Source organism: Anas platyrhynchos, chromosome 5 (genome assembly GCF_047663525.1).
Source record: "Anas platyrhynchos isolate ZD024472 breed Pekin duck chromosome 5, IASCAAS_PekinDuck_T2T, whole genome shotgun sequence".
NCBI classification, from domain to species: Eukaryota; Metazoa; Chordata; class Aves; order Anseriformes; family Anatidae; genus Anas; species Anas platyrhynchos.
Window position 1 is genome coordinate 47,077,747 of NC_092591.1, and position 19,629 is coordinate 47,097,375.

General features: G+C 36.7%; 1 protein-coding gene across 14 annotated transcripts in view; it reads left to right on the forward strand.

The window, feature by feature from the left end:
* Positions 1–19,629, forward strand: part of PPP6R3 (protein phosphatase 6 regulatory subunit 3) — a 59,082-nt gene that overhangs the window by 36,057 nt on the left and 3,396 nt on the right. For 7 of the 14 annotated variants that reach the window (XM_027457491.3, XM_027457494.3, XM_027457492.3 and 4 more), the window contains 10 exons: positions 2,591–2,677; positions 5,957–6,054; positions 8,117–8,171; positions 8,835–8,965; positions 10,067–10,185; positions 11,588–11,741; positions 12,926–13,032; positions 13,946–14,096; positions 16,168–16,185; positions 16,500–16,622. In XM_027457491.3, the coding sequence (XP_027313292.1) occupies positions 2,591–2,677; positions 5,957–6,054; positions 8,117–8,171; positions 8,835–8,965; positions 10,067–10,185; positions 11,588–11,741; positions 12,926–13,032; positions 13,946–14,096; positions 16,168–16,185; positions 16,500–16,622 (1,043 nt within the window). Of the gene's footprint in view, positions 1–2,590; positions 2,678–5,956; positions 6,055–8,116; positions 8,172–8,834; positions 8,966–10,066; positions 10,186–10,832; positions 10,957–11,587; positions 11,742–12,925; positions 13,033–13,945; positions 14,097–14,370; positions 15,426–16,167; positions 16,186–16,499; positions 16,623–19,629 lie in introns of those variants that run through there. The other 7 variants (XM_072038967.1, XM_072038968.1, XM_072038966.1 and 4 more) reach the window with 5 other exon arrangements.

Consider the following 19,629-nt stretch of genomic DNA (forward strand, 5'->3'; position numbering starts at 1 on the left):
TGCCAAGTACTTTCAAAGTACAAATCCAAGAGGACAGGTATTGAGATAGTGTCAAGTACATCTAGTTGCTGAGCTATGGGACTTCCATTCTTTAGTTTCCTTTTTAACTAAAGCCACATCATTAATGTTTTGTATGAGAATTTTGCTGTAGTTCAGTTCATACAGTTCATCCCAGGCAATCACCACAAAGGAAGATATTCTTAGAGCTTCAAGTTAGCTTGAAAGCTGCTGTCTCCTCTAAGAGTACGGACAAAAACATGAGGAATTGATTTAATGGTAAAGTGCTACCTGCATTCCACTGTGTGTTACACTGCATACTTTTGTTTTGCATCTGTCTTAATGTTTCTTCTGCATGCAACAATAGTGATTACATGTTTGTTAAGAACTAAATTTAAAGTGCGAAGAGGTTTTATGTAGTCATCTTGAACGTACAGTTTAAGAGTAATCACCATATCTTAGTTTGAACTTTTAAAAGCTTATTTTTAGCTGCAGTGATCACAAGATAGTGGAATTCAGGATCCTGAGGGTTGGGAGGAAGGTGAAAAGTTTAGTAGTACTTAAGGACTAGGTAGGAGAATATGTATCCTTTTAAGCCTAAAAACATTGTACAAGACAAATTATCCATGGTTGCCTTAAGAACCACCGTGTAGTTCCTTTCTCTTAAGGAAAATCCCCCTTAGGGATATTCTCAAGAAACTAAACCAAAAATACTATACACTAAATTTAATTATTTGCATAAAGTGCCTGTGCTGCTTTGGTAGTACAACATGTTAGAAAATGACTAGTAAGAACAGTGAGGAGCTTGTTTTCTTGCCTAAAGTTGCTGAAATTTGCAGAAGTCATTTTTACACCCCTTCCCTGGCATAATTATGCAGTTTATTCATTAGGGTGGTGTAATGCTATTTTTTTCTTTAAGGTTTATGCTTGAACTACAGCATCTGTCAGAAAACAAGAAAAATAACTCGTGTTTTGGACCTTATGTCCTGTTGGTTCCCAAAGAGAATTTGAGGAAGAAGCTGGAGTCCCGAGCATGTTACTGTTACAACAGCAATGGCAGGACTTCTACTGCAGATTAGATAGTTAATAAGAAGCAGCTACAACTATATAAAAACATTTTATTTGGTTCCCTACCCAAAGGTGCAATTGTAGAAGGAGTAATTATATAACGTTCTCAGACAGCATGCCTGGGGGGGTGTCCAGGGCAGCTCAAGCTGTATAGAATACCATGTAATTACACTGAAATGTACAGATTTTATGAGAATATTTTTGCAAATACACTGAGCGATAACCTTCAGCAGACTTGGTCTGTCATTTGGTACAATGGTTCTTCTCCAGGCAGAATAAGCCCAGAGGTCATTTGGTGCATTACTATTCTTCCCACTTACTGACAACCCTAGTGTTAAATTTACTCTGGCATGTTTTCTTCAGAAATTCACTAATTCACTGATAAAATTCACTAATAAGTCAGGGCACTTCTATACAGCAAATGGTATTGCAGGGCTGTATAAAATAAAACATGCCAAATTGTGTGGCTTTTAAATAAGTGTTATACTAACAAAGGAAAAGGCATAAAAGTACAGTATACCTCAGGAAAACAAGTGTTCTTCATTTGTCTGTTGCATGTGTGTCCTTACTGTGGCATTGTACTAGGATATTTGTGGGAGCATAGAAGGGTGTCTGCCTTGTGTGAAGCCTTGCATTTTCTCTGTTTAACTCATCCTTTTGTGTTGCCTGGTCTCTTGTTCAAAAACAAGATTTTTAAAAAAGAAAAAGTTCACTTGATAATTTGAATCACGGAGTTCTAGAGGTGTAAGAATAATGCAGTATAGCATTGTCCAGAGTAAATTGTCATCTATGGATTTGCTTTATACCAGTGGTCTTCCATAGAATATGTCTAAGGGGTCAGCTGTAACTACTGTTACTTTACCTAGTTGCTGTTCCAATTAAAATTACTTCTGGTGTGCTGTTCTGATAGAAAATAACTTCTTCCAAGAACATGCTCAGCCACACTGCTACCTAAGGAACAAACTATTCCCAATGGTTCTATGTCAGATCACCAAAATTATCTATTTTTAATGGTAATATAAAACAGCTGTTATGGCAACAATTCCAGGTTCGCTTCTGCAAATCAATACTGATGAAATTCTGAAGGTGCCTTTTTGATAAACTTTTTTTTTTTCAAATACTGCAGATATCTACATTTTCCTTTAAATTTTCTATGTTCTCTATTTTGGAAAGGAAGATCTGTGTATAATCCATCATTTTGGTGACTACCAATATACTTGTTCAATGTGACTTGTGGTAAAAAGAGAAGATGCAAATATTTTAAATAACTGTCCGTTGTAGGACTGGATTTTTATATGTTTAATCATTCTGAAGTACATAAAAGCTTTGGCTTTTTTTGGTGTCGAACACACACAGGTTAATGCTACTGAAATATTTTAGGGATTCTTCTATGTGGTATAGCAGTTGAGAAAACTGCAAATAACTCAGTTTCTTGTTTAGATACGAAACTGAAGATTCAGGAAGGCAGAACAAATGTATTTGAGTTTGTCACGTAATAAGCAAATGACTGAATTATTTTGTGTAGGTTACTACCTGCCACATTCATTCTTCCAGTGATGATGAAATTGACTTTAAAGAAACTGGCTTCTCACAGGATTCATCTTTGCAGCAGGTGAGTTGAAATCTTTTAACAGTGTAGTGTTCTTCTCTTAAAAAAAAAAAATGAAAAAGTGTGTGTGTGTGTGTATATATATATATCTTTAGTGGAACTCATATTTTTATCACAACCAAATACAAATCTAGAAAGTTTAAACTAACTTAGATACATGTGCACGCACACAACTATTTTACCAAAATTGGAGGTGTGGCTTTTAACATAAGGCACAGCATCTCAGTGTGCTTTTTTTTTTTTTATTTGATCATGCTCTGCATGCAGAATTCTGCTCATTATGCCTAAGACACTTCATATGTTAGCTGTCTGGCTGAGCTGGGCATGGTTTGCAACTTTTCTTAGTAGATGCAGCAGTTTGATATGTGATGGCTTCTGTTTTCTCGAAAATACAAATTGCTTTGAAACCAAATGTGGGTTTATGTTTGGTCTTGATAATCAAAGCTTTAAAAATGTTGACCCTTACTTTGGGGAAAGGAGGAAGACTGGCTATTCATTGTTACATGTTTTTAGTTTATGGCAAAATATTACACCGTCTAGTAACAATATAAATAACTTTATATACCCATTGCTATGTGGCAACTGTACATAGCTAAATGTTCCTGAACTAAATTTCTAATCAACTCGATCACTTATTTGCAGTTCAGTATGTGATTTTGACAGCTCATTTGTGAGTGTTTCAAAGATAATTATTTATCATTCGGTTTAACAAAAGAAATCTGAAAATGTGTAAGGAAGTTTCAGATCCACCAATCTGAAAGCTTAAGGTAAAGCTATGTCCACCTTGAAGTTTTAATGCTTTCATAGTGTACTAATTGATACAGTGTTTAATATGGTGATGTTTTGGAGTATTTTTGGGATGAGTGATTAGAGAGAACATAATGAATATTATTATAGATTCCCCTATACAAAGCATATTACCTGACTGGGTTATTAACCGAAATCTTATTTATCTTTCAGCTCATACTAACAGCTGTGTAGTACCTAGTCTAAGTCTGACTTTGGTATTTCATGCATCTTTATAGTTTTCCTATAAGTACTTGCTTATCCAAGTTTGTTTTGGGAGTGGTGGCTCAAGTTTTCAGAATCTAATACATTTTTATCAAGTGCACTGATCTTGTGTATGTAAGGTGCACCTGAATACCAACATGATAGGTTGGATGCTGTCTAGCAGCTCTAGTGAGAAAGTAAGATCTTCAAATAACCCTGTGCTTTTCATGCAACCCCTTAATGATCCGGGTAGTTAATCTGCAAAAATTCAAATGGGCCTGTGCTGTTGTCTTTCAAGTTTTTCATCATTTTCTTAATCTATTTTTCAAAGCTAAGTGAAATATACTTTTTTAGAGTTGTCTTGTGAAGAAAGCAAGATACTAGACAAGACAAATCACTGATGGGAAATGAATTGAAATTACTTAAAGCATTCTCCAGCTGCACAAATTCATTCATAAAGGTAACTGGCTCTACAGCTAGACTGCTCTAAATGGGCCAGTATTTCAAGGAGGAAACAGGAAGTACCCATTAGGAAATAAGTAAAGGAGGAAAATACTAAGAAAACAATTTACTTTTTTTGGTCAAATTGTGTAAGTTTTTTCTGGTCAAATTAAGTTTTGTCTTTAAAAAATTGTTCTGTCACCCAGTCCTGGGAGGGAAGGTTTCTTGTGCCACTAGTATTTCATGTGCTGTCCTGCTGTGGCACTAGAAACTTTTCCTTAAGAAAACATTGTTCTGCTCTGCACCAGTTAGTACCACCTTGTCTCTTTGAAAATATATTAGACTCCAGGACAGAACTGTCTTTTCTCAGACTACCATTTTGTAATTACATTTTATATACTGTCATAGCCAATTTCTGTGTAGTGACTTTACACAGGTTTCATAATTCTGATGCCATGAACCTTGTGTCTTAATTTTCTGTTTATCCTGGTGACTGGTATTAGTGGCTGCACCTTGTGTAAGGAAGAACAAGTAAGTTTAGCTTTTCTTCACACAGGGGAAATTCACTGCCTTTCACTTACATGCACTTTTAACATCCAGAATAGTGAAAATACTTTACAGGAAGAAGAGTAACAAATATTTAAAAAAAGAAAAAAAAAAAAGTAATGGTTTTACTGGGACACAGTAAAACAGTAATTGGTGGTTTTCCTATACCAATTCTGATATACTGATTGTGTTGGTATGAAATCCTGAAGTCCTGAAAAGCCATCTCAGATATTACAATTTAAGATCAAAATATAAAGGAGTTCCTGCTTTGGCCTAGCTTAGCACAGTAACCCAACTAGTGCCTGACTGAGGGTTTCTCACACTCGCTGACAGCCCTGCTGGAGTCTTGCTTTTTATCTCATCCTTCTATGTTCTCTCTCTTTTCCTCCAGTTTTCCTAACGTTTTAATCAAAACCTGTTTTGCTTTTTTAAATATTCTCTTGTTTTCTTTCCATATTGATTTTATTTTGCTTTACCACCTTCTTGATAAGTTTTACCTATATGTTGTGTCTCCTTAGCTACCTGGGCAAGGAAATAAGGGAGCTGATGTGACAGTCATATTTCCTAGAATATCTTAGCCTTGGCTGAATTGCACACAGAAATAACACTATTGAAAGTTCCTAGAGAATGAGTGCTAATTTAGTTCATAGTCCTGAGAAATAAAGAACGACTATGGTTTTGGATAGAAGGAAATGCCCATTTATACATGTCTGCTGGCAGTTGAAGCTGGCATCCTTTTAAAAACAAAACAACAAAAACAGAACCCACAGTTGTGACACTGCACTGGAATGTTCAATAACTTATTTTCTGTACTCTCCAATTTCTTCTGGATGTTGAAGAGACTGCTAGTGGGTAGGCTTGAGTGATACTTCCCCTGATAAGCACAGGTCATGTTTATCATGTAGTTAAGTATCTGTATTTAATGTACTTTTTTGTACTTTTTTTTTTTTTTTGCTGCTTATAACTTCATGTTAATATTAACAAAGTCAGTTTTTTCTTTGACTTGGTACATGGTGCTGTTCCCCCATATCTTAGGGGTTCATTTGGAAAGGCGCTAGTTAGCACATGGTTAAACGAGAGATTTAATTTTCTTATCGAGAGCTGCTATTAGACTGGCTTTCAATTCAGTAAATGTAAGATGCGTAGTCAGTGTTACTATTTAAAACTTAAAGGTTGAGACATCCTTTTCCTGTCCCTTATGTTTAGATTAGAGAGACTTTTATTTCTTTGGAGCAAAATGGGCAAATAGGATTTAGAGTATTATTAGAATCATTATATCACTGTCGTTGGTCCTGGGGTTGCCAGGCCTTTTCTGATTATCAGATGCAACAAATGACGTCCAATTTTATTGACCAGTTTGGCTTCAACGATGAGAAGTTTGCTGATCAAGATGACATCGGCAAGTGAGTATATTGTTATATTGGCTTTGATTATAGTCTCTGGAGCCTCCCTTTTTTAGTGTATTTGGCTGTGGTTCTGGTGATGACAAATGCCAGCCTTGATTGATGTGATGCAGTTGCCAGTCAGTCCTGTCTTCTTGTACCAATTGTGTGTGTTGATAGAGTGCTCTTAGAAAACCTCCCTGAACGGTTTACATCAGAAAGTAACAGCTAATTTTTTACTTCTAATGTTCTGACTGTGCCAGCATGAAAACACAGTGCTTGGGAATAAATGATAGCTCTGCTTTTAAAAGCCATATCTATCCAAGGACTTCGCATTGTTTGGGACACTTGCACTTGGAGGTACAAAGTCAGTCATTCACATCTCTGAGTTGGTGTAGCAGAGCAGATGAGTAGCTCTTCTTTTAAGTTTGACTGTGTTCTTTTCTGTAGGGAACAGTAAAGAAGCACATCATAAATATACTTTTGTTTTTAAGGGTGAAGCAGTTAAGACATGAGAGCATGTCTTGGTCAGGTTTTAAAAACAACAAAAGCAAGAAAAAAATAAAACAAAACAAACAACAACAATAAAAAAGACAAACTGCTCTGTTTCTTTAGTTCAAAGTAAATTGGTGCCATAATGGGAAAGGGTAAGAATGGGAGTTCTTAATGAAAGAAGACTTGATCCTGATTTAATTAAAATTAATGGCTTGGGATGCAAAAACATTCAGATAAAAGAGAGTAAAAACATTACTTGAAGACGGTTTCTAGAGGGGTTTAAAAAAAAAAATTAAGATCTTCTGTAAGACATGTTTCCTATCTGATGGTTAACCAAAACTTGCACATGTCTTCCAAGATGCATAGCTGCTTTATTACACCACATAATCTGGCAGTATAGATGAAGTTATGATAAGTGAGAAAGCAGCTCAGGATATTGTTTAACTTGGCTAGAAGCAAGTGAATTTTGGCAAGAATGGGAGTTGGATTTCCTTTGTAGTGTATGATCTTGGTGGAAAGAAGATGACTTAAGTAAGCAGATCTCTTGAGATATGCAGTAGGTAGTGAGTTGAATTCAACTGTAGGTGAACTGCTTTTTACTTTTAAATTCATGCCTCTTGTGTAAGAATCAATTGCAGTTTAAATTACCTGTTTTCTGGTAACCCCTCTGGTGGGTGGGGGTTAGTCCTGTGGTAATGCAGTCGCAGTTAGAAGTGGTCTAAATGAACAAATTTTATCTTATTCCCTGCTTGGTGAGGATTAGAGGAAGACAGTAATACATGCGCTGCCGAGTTCAGTGCTATATGTGACCAGAGGAAGAATACATTAACTCTTGTGAAAGTCTAGTAGTATCTTTCTACTCTTTTTCTGTTTGTTCTTGCTCCCCCCAGGGATTTGGTTTGCCTAATGCTATTTTTGGTATAAGACACCTCTGTAATTTATTTGGTGAAACTGCTGAATGGCCCAATGCATGAAGAAGTGCAAAGCCTTACTACTTAGTGTTAAGTTTTGAAAAAAAAAAAATCTTAACTTTCATTTAGCGATTGGTTTAAAAAAAAGAATAAATTCATTTATTTTTTTTTCTGTAGGAAACAGAGGTTGATATTGCAATTTTTCACTTTGGTTCTTCCTTTTGAGAAGGCCCGTCTGTATGTAGAGCAGCGAAAATGATTATCAGATGTAACAACTACTAACACAGATCTTTGCAGGATCTAAAGACACATCATGGTAGACCATAGATTAGGCATTCATGAGGTCTGCTTTTTTTTTCTAGTGCATAGCAGTCCAGTGTTTGAGATTTGTGTATATCACTTCAGTTATGCTGGCTTAGGCTAGTTGCATCCACACAGCTCATTAGGGAGTAGGCATCTCTTATTCTTTAAAATATTTCACAACTAGAAAGATTATGTGAATACCAGGCTTCCTTAATGCAGATTTTGACTGTTCTGTTTCATGTTGGAAATTAGTGTGTCTTTAATCTCAGGTTTCTCATTTTCCTAGTAACATAAATAAAGACTTCTGAAAACAATGCCTTCATGTTATGTCTCTTCTTGGTTTATTTCATACATGTGTTGTGTTTTTTTTGCAGTGTTTCTTTTGATCGTGTCTCAGACATCAACTTTACCCTCAATACAAACGAAAGTGTAAGTGTACGTTCCTGCAATCACAACAATTACTGTTTCAAACTTCTGTGTGACTGCAAAGTTTTGATAGTGATTATATTTCATCCTTCATGATGTATAATTGTTGGAAAGTAACTACCCTACCTTATTCCTGCGTTATGTGGATTTTCAAGCTGAAGAACTTTTTTGCTTCTCCTTGTGGTTGATATTAAGCAGAAGTGCTTCTAATGTGTATATCCAGGTTCAAGAACAAGCTTGTGTCTAATTTGTGCAGACTGCACACTTGTTTTATGGATAGAAGCTATTTCAGACTTCCAGTGAGGTTGTGTTTAGAGACTGTTATTATAGATATTTATTAGATGAGATGAAATGAACCTCGCTATGGAAAATGAAACTGGAGTATTTGGTGGTCCAGCTATCCAGAAAGGTCTTTGACGTCATCCCTACATGCCATTCTTAAATGTGATGGATCTTCCCAGCAATTCTTGGATGATAGTGTACTCTCAGTATGCTAGTAGTTGAGTAAAACAAGCTCCACTTTATACTTTCTTGACAAGCTTTATGTTGAGATGTTCTGGTTTTAGGTTTGTTTTTTTTTTCTAAATCACAGATTTCCAAAATGTTGACTAACAGAAGTAGAATGATTAATCATAAATACAGATTTTATCTTTTCCCTATATGTAGGGCAATATAGCATTGTTTGAGGCATGCTGTAAGGAGAGGATACAGCAGTTTGATGATGGTGGCTCTGATGAAGAAGACATCTGGGAAGAAAAACATATTGCATTTACGCCAGAGTCCCAGAGGCGTTCCAGGTAGGAAATGTGTTTTTCATCCAAGTAGCACTATAGTGAGCCCTCATTACTGAGTGTGTCTTCTGGTTCAGGTTGACTATTGACACAGGCTGTCCAGCATAACTAGCCATTTCCATCTGGGGGGAGAAATTAGTAGAGAGATAGCAGCAGTATCTCTGTCAGCCTTACCTTGCAGAAGATGGTAATAGGTGTCCTGTTTACTCAGCTTTTCCTGCACCTCACGTTTTGTAGCTTGTTTCCTTTTGCTTGTTCTTCCCCTCATCTCTGTCAGCCTGTTAGCCATTCTTGCTCTGGGCAAGGCAGTCCAGCTCCACAACTACATCGACCTTGCTGTCCTCTTTATGGTAGTATTGGGGTCAGACTATCCAGCTCCATTGTTATGGTCACCCTTAATTGTACTGCGGCTGTGGACAAAGCTGTAGGTAGCTACATTGAAGGGAAGGAGCTGGTCCCCAAAACTCTTGGGGATGCACAGTCTTCCTTAATGTCTTCTGGATTTTGTCCCAGGATAGTCTTGGCTTCTCTGACCTTCCATAGTGGACTTGAGAATGTGTGTGGCTAATACCTTCTGTACACGATAAGTTATATTGTATGTTGGTTACGTTCTATTACTGCTTTCCTGTTAATGTTGGTTGTGCTTGCCAGGAAGGGAGACATACCCATACAGTTCAAAACCATTATGTAAGGCAACAGACTGGAAAATACTTGGATTGGTTGTTAGATTTCCAAATAAACCAAGTTATGTCATATTGGTCTTTTAAAGAGTTTTATATATTTCAGTGATTCCACTTAGTGTGCAGAGATGAATGGTCTGATTCCTTATCTTCCTTTTCCTGCCTTCCTTTCCTTTTGAATGGCAGGAGTTTTTACTTGCAAATGGAGGAAAAAAGCCCTCTTTACACGATCAAATGGAAAAACCTTAAACTTTGTTTTTTGTGGGAGAAATGAGGGGCATGCCAACAGCCAATAAATTATACCTCCGTTAATCTATCAGCAGTGATAGCTGTTGTAATTCTCTCTAGCTTCAAACTCTCCAGTATTTCATTGTGCCAAGCATCTAATCCTAAACATGGAATGTAAACTCTCTCTTTGTATTTTAAGTTCGGGCAGTACAGACAGTGAAGAAAGTACTGACTCTGAAGAAGAGGATGGAACAAAACAAGATTTGTTTGAATCGCATACCAATACTGAGGACAAAATGGAAGTAGACTTAAATGAACGTATGTAGCTTTTCTCCCAACTATTTGAGTTACAGGAAAGTGTTACATCTAGAACTGTTACTTTGTAAGAGTTTTCCTCTTTTATTTTTTATTCTAATGATCTTAGTCATCTTTCTCACTGTAAAGACTGCTTTAATAGAGCATGCAAATATTTGAAAATTTGAATTCCTTACAAGTCCTGAGTCAAATTACTCTAGTCTCTCGAAAATTCATGTGTATATTCTTCAAGAGGAAAAAATGAGGAATCAAAAAGGGAAGAATGAAACTGAATTTACACATCTTGAATGCCTGCAAAACTGATAGGTTATTAATCTCCAAACATAAAATATGATCCTTTCTATTACAAGTCTTTCAGACCAACGTTTCATCTAACAACGGTCTAAAAGGCATCCTACAGAAGTCAAGTTAACTTAGTTTGGTCTGGTTTCATATGTGAATAATCTTGTTTAATCTTGCATAAGTAAACTCTTATGTGGAAAACTAACTGTTACTGGCTTAAGAGTTTTCACATTCAAGGCACAGTAGACTAAATTGGCTTTACTTAAAATGGCAACATCTGTAGGTAAAAGCCCTGTGTTTATCTAGACTGTAAGGAATTAAAAATTAAAATAGAAGGAAACGTTAAGGGTTTTCTTTTCTTTTGTCAGATTGGTGTCGTTGGCATCTGTGTGTCAAACAAGTTTTGATCCATGTGGGTCTCCTCCCATATCTGCCTGGGTTGGAATTTCTAATTGCTAGTCAGAGCTTCCTTTTCAGCCTGTTTTTTTGTATGTAAGTGTTAATGAAGAAAATGTTTCCCTTGGGTAGGTGAAGTATTTTGAATTGACCTATCCTAAGTTAGATGCTTCTAAGTCCCAGTTGCTCCAAAACGTAATATCCCAATTAATATTTTAAAGTTGTAAAAGGTTTTAAGCTTTTCTGAAACTTAGCAGTGCTGCTAGTGCATGAGAAATTAGAGATTGCCCATGAAGTTGTCTTGCTCATTTTCTATGTTGAGGAAAATGTGCATAGGAAACTGAAAAAGGGATGAAAACTCTTAAGATTTTTTTAAGTATAGAAATTAGTGTTGAGAATAATGAATGTTCACATTAGGTTAAGGAATAAAGTGGAATAACACTTGTGATTAAATATAATTTGTGTTCTTCAGATAAGTGCCATTGATTTTTAGCTGAATACTGTGAGTTACTGTTTGTAAAATTCTGCCTTAATAGCAGAATTTCCCTTTTAGGGAATTCATTCAGTTTTTACCTATATAGAGAATTCTTTTGCATGTGCTTTGAAGTCTAGTTAAGAGTTTTGCTGCTCTTTTGGGAATGTGCCTATAGAGAATCAATGTGTTAGACATGTGTACATTCGTGTTCTTTAAATCTATTCCTAATGACCTTGCTGATCGCTTTTCTAGCACCAAATTGGTCAGCTAACTTCGATGTACCCATGGAGACTGCACATGGCACCAATCTGGATTCCGTTGGGTCTGATGTGTGGAGTACAGAAGAACCCATGCCAGCAAAAGAAACTGGCTGGGCTTCTTTTTCAGAGTTCACGTCCTCTTTGAGGTAAGAATATTAGTGATGCAGGGCAAGTGGGCAAGTTCTTCATTACTAAATGTACCAGCAGCTGCTGTTTGGCATCATTAAGATGTATGTCTCTACCCTGGGCTATGTTGGTTGGCTTTTGGTGGAATACAGGGTGCATAGTGTTCAAAGATTCCTGTGTGTTTAGGGTAGTATGGTGTAACCTGACTTTACAAAGATATAGGCTTTTATAGGATGAGTGGATCCCTGAAGTTTCCCTTGAATATTGGTCACTGACCAGAATTGCGCTATGACTTTTTTTAGTATAGGCTGAAGCCATGGAAGGGATGTAACTGTTGAATGTGAAGGCTGTAAAACATCTGTGATGGTTCTGTTTTGTCAATGGTATAATATAGATGATTGGTTCATCACTGGTGCAGTTCTACACTATTTTGGCATTACCTGACATACACTTTACTCTTTTGGATTAAACACTGCATTAAGAATAACTGAGGTCCTCTGTGTAGGAATCTAATAATCCCTATAGAGGTAAATTTTGAGCTGCCAAAATACTAGCAGTCAAGAACCGATTTCTTCTCCAATCAGAAAACCCTTTCTGTCTGTCTTGCTCCTCGCTTCTGTCTGGGCCTTAAACAGCTTTGACGTAAAACTTATGATTTTTTCCATCATAGAGCAGTGAATTGCTTCATGTCTGAGGCAGGTAAATTGATAACAGGACTATAGGGTTTAGAAAATGAAGTCCTGAAGTTGCCACAAGTAGTGGATAGAAAAGACACTATTCTGTAAGTGGTGGGAAGTATTTCAAGTGGTCAGAACTTGTCCTTTGAGTTAATCCAGAATGGAAAAACTCATAGCTACACTGTATGTGCCATTAAGCAAACAAATTAGAGTAAAATACTTCTGTTGTTGACATTTAAGGACTGTGTTGGCAGTGTCAGCAGAGAACTCTTTTAGATCATCCAGGTTGCAAAGAGTGTGTTTAAGAAGCGGTTTAAAATGTTGGAAATACTGCAAGGATCCAGCAGTCTTATTTATCTGTGGCATCTCCATTTCAAATAAAAATAACAGTACTGCCAAACATAACCTCAGTCAGCTCAGTTTGGGTGGATTTTGCATTAATGAACTTGTTTAGTGTGCCTTAGCCTTGCTTAGTTTCATTCTGCTGTTCAGTTATGTTTATAAAGCTTTTTAATTTGTATTTGAAGCTCAAAAGATTCCTTAAGAAGCAATTCTCCTGTGGAAATGGAAACAAATGCAGAGCCAATGGATCCCTTGAGTGCAAATGCAACTGGTCTTGCAACACAGCTAGAGAGTAAGTACTGTACATTCAGAAATGCAAGCAGATTGATTTTGATATTTTTAACTAAGAAAGATCTCCCTGAACTTAGGTATCTCTCATCTGGCTCTGCTGCTCTGCCAGGCAATGAAAATAACTTGACAAAAGTTCTGAACTACTTTTTTTCCTATTTAAAACAAGAACCAGTGTTACTTTTGTCTCAAAAAAAAAAAAAGTGTGCATATCATGAACAATGAAGCTAAATGTTTTCTGTTAGAGAAGTTTTATATGTGGCAACACTTAACTGAGCTGATGCCCAAGAAAAGTGGTAGCTTCTAGTCTCTTCCTATGTGGCAATAGACCAGTAGCCTTGGTGTTCAGATTTCTCCTTGCTCATTGCTTTCCAAGCTGTCTTCTCTGTATATATGCATACACTTCTATTTATGTGAATTAATCGAAGATTAAACCCATGCTAATTAGTTTTCCATGTATTTTATTAGCAGATAGAACAAGAAGTGCAGATGGGAAGTCCGGGAAGATTGGGCTTCCCAAAGGCTTGTCTGTACTTCAGAATTTGTTGGCAAATTTGTACAGTATGGACTGGTGCAATGAATCTGACTGTATGAAAAAATGTATAAAAATCCTACTACAGGCTTGTTCAAGCAAACCTGTTGCAGTAATCATTGTCGATGTAAATCACTAACTGGCTTGCAAAACGAAAGCTGTAATTATGGAATATGACTTCTTCCTTATGCAATCTGTAAAAAAAAAAAAAAAAGCGTTTATGCTCTACATATGTGTATAATGGGGATTGTAGAAAGATGATTCTTAAGGGTTCAAGAAATGCTTAAAACTGGGGAAAAACATCCTTTTTTGTTTTGGCTTGTGTGTGTGCTCATGAAATAGAAATGTAACCAGTCATATACTAAAGTACTTAGTTCTATTCTAGCCCCAGGAAGTGTTGCTATGGAGGCCAGCTCAGATGGAGAGGATGATGTAGAAAACACAGACAAGGTAACTGAAACAGTAATGAACGGCAGCATGAAGGAGACACTGAGCCTTACTGTAGATGCTAAAACTGAAACGGCTGTTTTCAAAAGGTGAGGATGTACTTCTTTTTGTCTTTCCACCCATTTTACAAGTGCTGTTGATAGAACACTCATCAAAAAGAGTTAAAGTGATAATTCATAGGGCCTTAACTCTAAACATTTTTTCAAATGTAATTGTTTTGAAACTTTACTTTCAATCAGTTATTAGAACATAGGATCAAGCTTTAATTTTCACTGGAAGATTATTAGTGGAAGACTGGCTCTATTTTTGATCCTGATGAATGTTACTGCACAATTTTAATGTACATTTTAATGTACTTCTAAGCTACAGCCTTTTAAACTTCACATGGAACTTCTGGATTGGAATTCAGTGTCTTATGCAGGTGGTTGGAGGAGAGAGACTGGAGGCCAGCCAGGCACTGCTCTTGAGAGTAACTCATTGGGAATTAAAAACTTCAGGTTTGTTTATTTTTAGTATGGAGGAAGGAGCATTTTTGACTGCACAACACTTATGAAATCAAATGGCAGTTAGAGAAATTAAACCAAAGCATTTAGAGGAGGAATGTGACTCTGGAGTTATATAGCATGAAACCTTAGTCACTTTCTGACTTAGTAAATGATATATCTACTCTCCAGTTTATTCTGTATGTTTTTTGGAGAATGCTTTTTATGGTCTACACTTCTGTTGTTCCAGTGTAGTGGATCAGTTATTCGTGGTGCTTTTACACATAAGCTGCTTTAATTCTGTGACTTCTGGTATTAATGCAAAAAAGCAAAGTTAACGTAAGGTGGAAGCATATCATGGCAGTCACTGCCTCTTATCATAGAATTACCTTCCTTTGGTATGGAATAAGGACTTGTATCTTTGTAGTTAAAAGGACACAGAGGTGGTAAAGGAGGGAAAATGAATCTATGATCTTGATTTGGGACGGGAAGGGGAAGTTAAGTGTAAAAGGTGGTTGAATGAGTGAGGTCTTAAATGTGGAGATTGTTTAGTTCTGATACAGAGGTGTCATCTCATACTGATCCAGATATCATATGGCTTTCCTTAAATTAACTTTTAAATAGGCCTAGACAGCAAATAATTTAGTATTTCTTTGGGGGGGCAGAGGAAGGGGATCTAAAACACTACATAAATCTAAATTAAGAAAGGATTTCAATAGTGAGTGGAGGCCACACTGTCCTGCATACCTGGCAAGGTGGATACAGAACTTAGGTCTGGGAGTACAAATTTCTTCTAGTAGAAAATACATAGTTGTGATGTCAGTGTTGAGGAGAAGGGAACCATTGTAAAGACAGTAGTTGACTTGTTGAAAGCTGCAAAGGGCAAATGGTTCTTGAATTTTCTCACTCTCCCTGTTGAACTAGTAGGAGACAATGTGAGCAGAGACAACCCCTTAAAAAAAAAAAAGAGGTTCTGGTGGTAGTAACAAGTATTTTTGAACAAATACAGACTTTAAAGGTAAAAGATAAGCAGATAAAGATAAAGCAGATGGGAAACCTGTTGCTTGGTGAGCTGTATTTTTACAGTCTATGCAGGTATAAGGAGACATGGGGGGAAGGAACAAGGATTCATTGAAAGAGAAAGGATCCATTGAAAGGAAAACTGTAAGAATAGGAATCAGTAGAGGATAGTGTCTTTAAAAATGTTCCCGACTTCTTCAGTAGATTCACTGCTACAGATGAAGATGGATGTTTGTGTCTACTGTAGCTACCTTATATCCGTCTCTTGCAGTTGTACGGTCAACTTTTTATGTTAATGTGCTAATAACAGTGTGGATGAGACAGAAAAAGGTGGGATAGTGATGCATAAAAACTCTGGTTTAGTGGCAAAACATGAATATTTGTTTCCTAGTGCTAGAGTACTGTTTTTTTCACTGAATTATGTTCATTTTCATGTCTGAGAAGAGGCTGATGAAATAGAGCAGTGATCCTATGTGGCATAACACATACCATTGTACTTCACTGTATAGTCATTAGGTAGTTCATTAATACAGACAGTGATGAGTTAGTGATTCTGCTGACTTGTTTCATGGGCAAACTTTATCAATGCCAGTTTCTAAGGGAATCTTGAATTTTTTTATACTTTCTTCCTTCTATTTTTGCATACTACTGGCTTCAGAGTGTTGAAATCCTATCGGTATGTATAGTAAAGGATTGTAACTGTGATTGCTACCACTTCAGGCTTCACGCACATTCCTTATTTCCTTTCTAATCATATTTGTAATCATTGTATTTCCTGCCTTTTTATCCAGTCAATTTCCAATGGTTTTAAACACCAGTGCATTATTAGGTGTTTGTGAAGTCCAGAATCATGTTTGATTTTCATGTTTCAGTCATAATTTAAAATCCATTTGCATGTGAAATACGAACCCTTCTCCCAATTTTCTACTGTTGCCTGAAATTTTCTGTAAGTAAACTTAAAAATTAAATATCTTGTTTCCTTTTACTTAGTGAGGAAGGAAAATTGTCTACCTCGCAGGATGCTTCATGTAAATATGTGGTAGAGGAGAATGCAGAGGTTGTGGAAGAAGCTACTTCAGCTTTGCAGCCCACTAACAGCAGTCCAGAACAGAGGTAACTGCACTCAGAGATATTTTCAATCACATAAGTAGCAGCTTGTATATTTCTATAATAGGACTGATCTAAAGAGACCACTGAATTCCTGTTAGTTATCAGCTCTGAGTTTACTTCAATCTAAACATGTGCTTGCATCTGTTTGTAAGATTCTTACAAGCTATGCTGTCTGTCCTTACTCTGACTCTTGAGTTGAAACCTATTTGCCTTTCAGGGTATTGTAAATATTCCCTTTCTGTTTTGCGATATGTATCGATTCATTGTACTAATTTGATACAAAAACTGTGGGAAAAAAGGGGGGGATTAAGTTTGTCCTGAAAATGTACAAAAGTACGCTTCAAAATTAGAAAATTGTTCCATTTTTGATTCTGTATTTTATACTGCAGGACAGCTGGGGGCAGTCTATCAGTGCAGCTACGTGGAAAGGAAATGCTGCCTTAAGTCATGCTTGTTTGGTTGTGAGCTAGTCAAATAATTGCTTCTATTTTTGAATCAATTTGTTTGCACCCGTGTCTTTATCAGGCATTAATCTGAATACTTGTAGATTTGGAGATAACTTTTCAAAGTATGTAAATAATTTGTTTCAAATAAAGTTCTCTGGAAATACAGAGCAGCCTGGATTGCTCAGCATATGTACTGGAGGAAAGAAGTGATGACATTTTTCTTGACTAATAGTGCATGCAGTCTCACAGAATAGTCATTCAAGAGACAATTCTGAGGTGACAACTGTCACAGAAAGTTCTTGCATAAACTTTTGTATTAGATCATCAGGTAGGACTGCTTTCTCCACAAAAGGCATCTGAAGATGTTTCTCCTGTTCCTTTTCCTGTTGAAGTACTCGTTCTGGTGTGGTTTTTCGCCTTACAAGTTACAGTGGTATGAAACATAATCAACTCAAATATTAGTATGGTTTTATCAAAATCAAATTTACATAGAGTGAGATCAATTACCAAATACTAGAAATACCTAATGCAAATGTTTCATGTCTGGCTTAAGTTGGGACGGGATTCCACTTGGTCTTAAAAGCTGAATGAGTTGAGGAGCATAAAGCAGGTGAGAAGAATTCCACCCCTAAACGCATTCAGTGAAAACCCTGCTCTGGAACTTAACATCAGAGCAGTATCTGGTAAGAGGTACCTTCCAACTCCGGCTGTTTGGAGGCAAGGATGGTTTTGCACTGTTCTAGCCTCGTTCCTCGCACTCACCAGCACAAATGGTGAGATTTGACCTGCTGAAGGCAGAAGTGTTGTCATTCAGCCAGTCCACACCATCTACACAGCTCAGCAAAAGGTGGGGAGAGCCTCGTTTCCTATTTCTTAGTTTCACATAGACTCACGTAGTACTTTGCAACTAATCTCTAAGCAAGAGTTCACTGGCTTCCTATGAGAGCTAATGGCTTGTTGCACTTCAAGGTGTCAGAATGCCACAAGCTAGAATATTGGTATTGAGAACAAGGGTTGGTATGCTGACACTTATTAGTTTAGGGGTGCCCAGAGCATTATTCTGAGAGGAGGGAGGATTTTGCTTAATTAAAAGCAATTCCAGGGGCTACTTTTCCTTGCATTATAAACAGAGAAATGGTTCTGAATCTATAAATACATGAACGTGTATTTTGATAGTTATAATAGTTCAAAAGCAGTTTTTTCTTGTATAGGTTTTGAATTGTTATTAGAGAAACATATTTCTCACAAATCTTGTGGACTTAATTATTTTTAAGTCTGCACGTGCTATGTTATACTCTTAGTTTTCTAGTCAAGAAAAAATTGAAAGGTTTTGTAAGCAAAGATTTAAAATATAGCTCTACATATAATACAACAAAGCTCTACTACATATTTTGACTATACTTTTTGCAAACTAAGAAAGGTGCAAGCCTATTTGATCAAGTTTAGATACTGTCTTTTTGGGACATGTTTATGAGCTAATATGTTTTACCTCTAGTACTAGATGTTACGCTAGAACACTGCTACCTCTTTCTGTAAGCCAGAACTTTCTACTCTGCATATATTCAATGAACTTTAATCAATAAATGAATTCTAACTGGAAAAACCTGTATACTTAGTCAAAATGGGAAACCTGGAAACTCAAGTCTTTCGTAGTCAGCATGTGAATACTAGGTGACTGCCTTCTGAGTAAAGATGCTTCTCTAAACCAACAGAGGGCTCTCAGAGCTAGCAGTTCCTTGGATTGCTTTTGATTACAGGAAATCTCAAGGAACTCCTTTCCTACAATCTGGCTGGATGCAGTGAAGCTCAGTACTTTCTCTAAAGGTGGCTGTCACAGTAGATCCTCGTATAAGTGCAGAACAAGTGTCTAGATAAATTTAATTGTGCTTTTGGGGCTCCATGCATTTATGACTAGTGGGAGGAGTCACCTAGGTAGGTCTTTGGCTGGTGGCCAGCAATATCAATGTCTGCTAGAAGCCCTGTTATGTCATGGATTTTTTCCAATCAGTAAATAATTTACTGCTCTTTGAACTGTCAGAATTCCTGTCCATGCAGCACTTGTTTGTTACCTTCCAGGTTTATCTAAAGTGTTTAACTTTGTCTAGTGCTGTCTCTCTCTTTATCTAATGTGTACATATTTTTTTTTAAAAAGTGTTTTTAGTGCTTAACAGCCAAAGACTTAGCTAGGGGGACTCCTGCTGGTCATGTGCATGTAGAGCACGGACCCAAGAGTGGCTTCTCTGTGATGTACACCATCAGAGAACAGGAGTTACAGGTAACTTTTCTTGTGTAGTTCCAAATGGTATTTATATTCTCTAAAGGAATCTTCAAATGTATTCAACAGACTTGCACTTAATGGAAGTTGAGAGTTTTTTGCTTTTGTTGTTTGCAACTCTTAATGTTCTTGTGCACTGATTTGATCTCTTCCTTTGTGTTAATCCAGAGTAATTGAACCCACATGTTTACACTAACTTCTTACCTAGAACTGTATATACTATTACAATTTTTACTTTTTCAGGTTTGCTCTTTATCTTCCCCATACTTTCTGAACCTCTCGTGCTAAT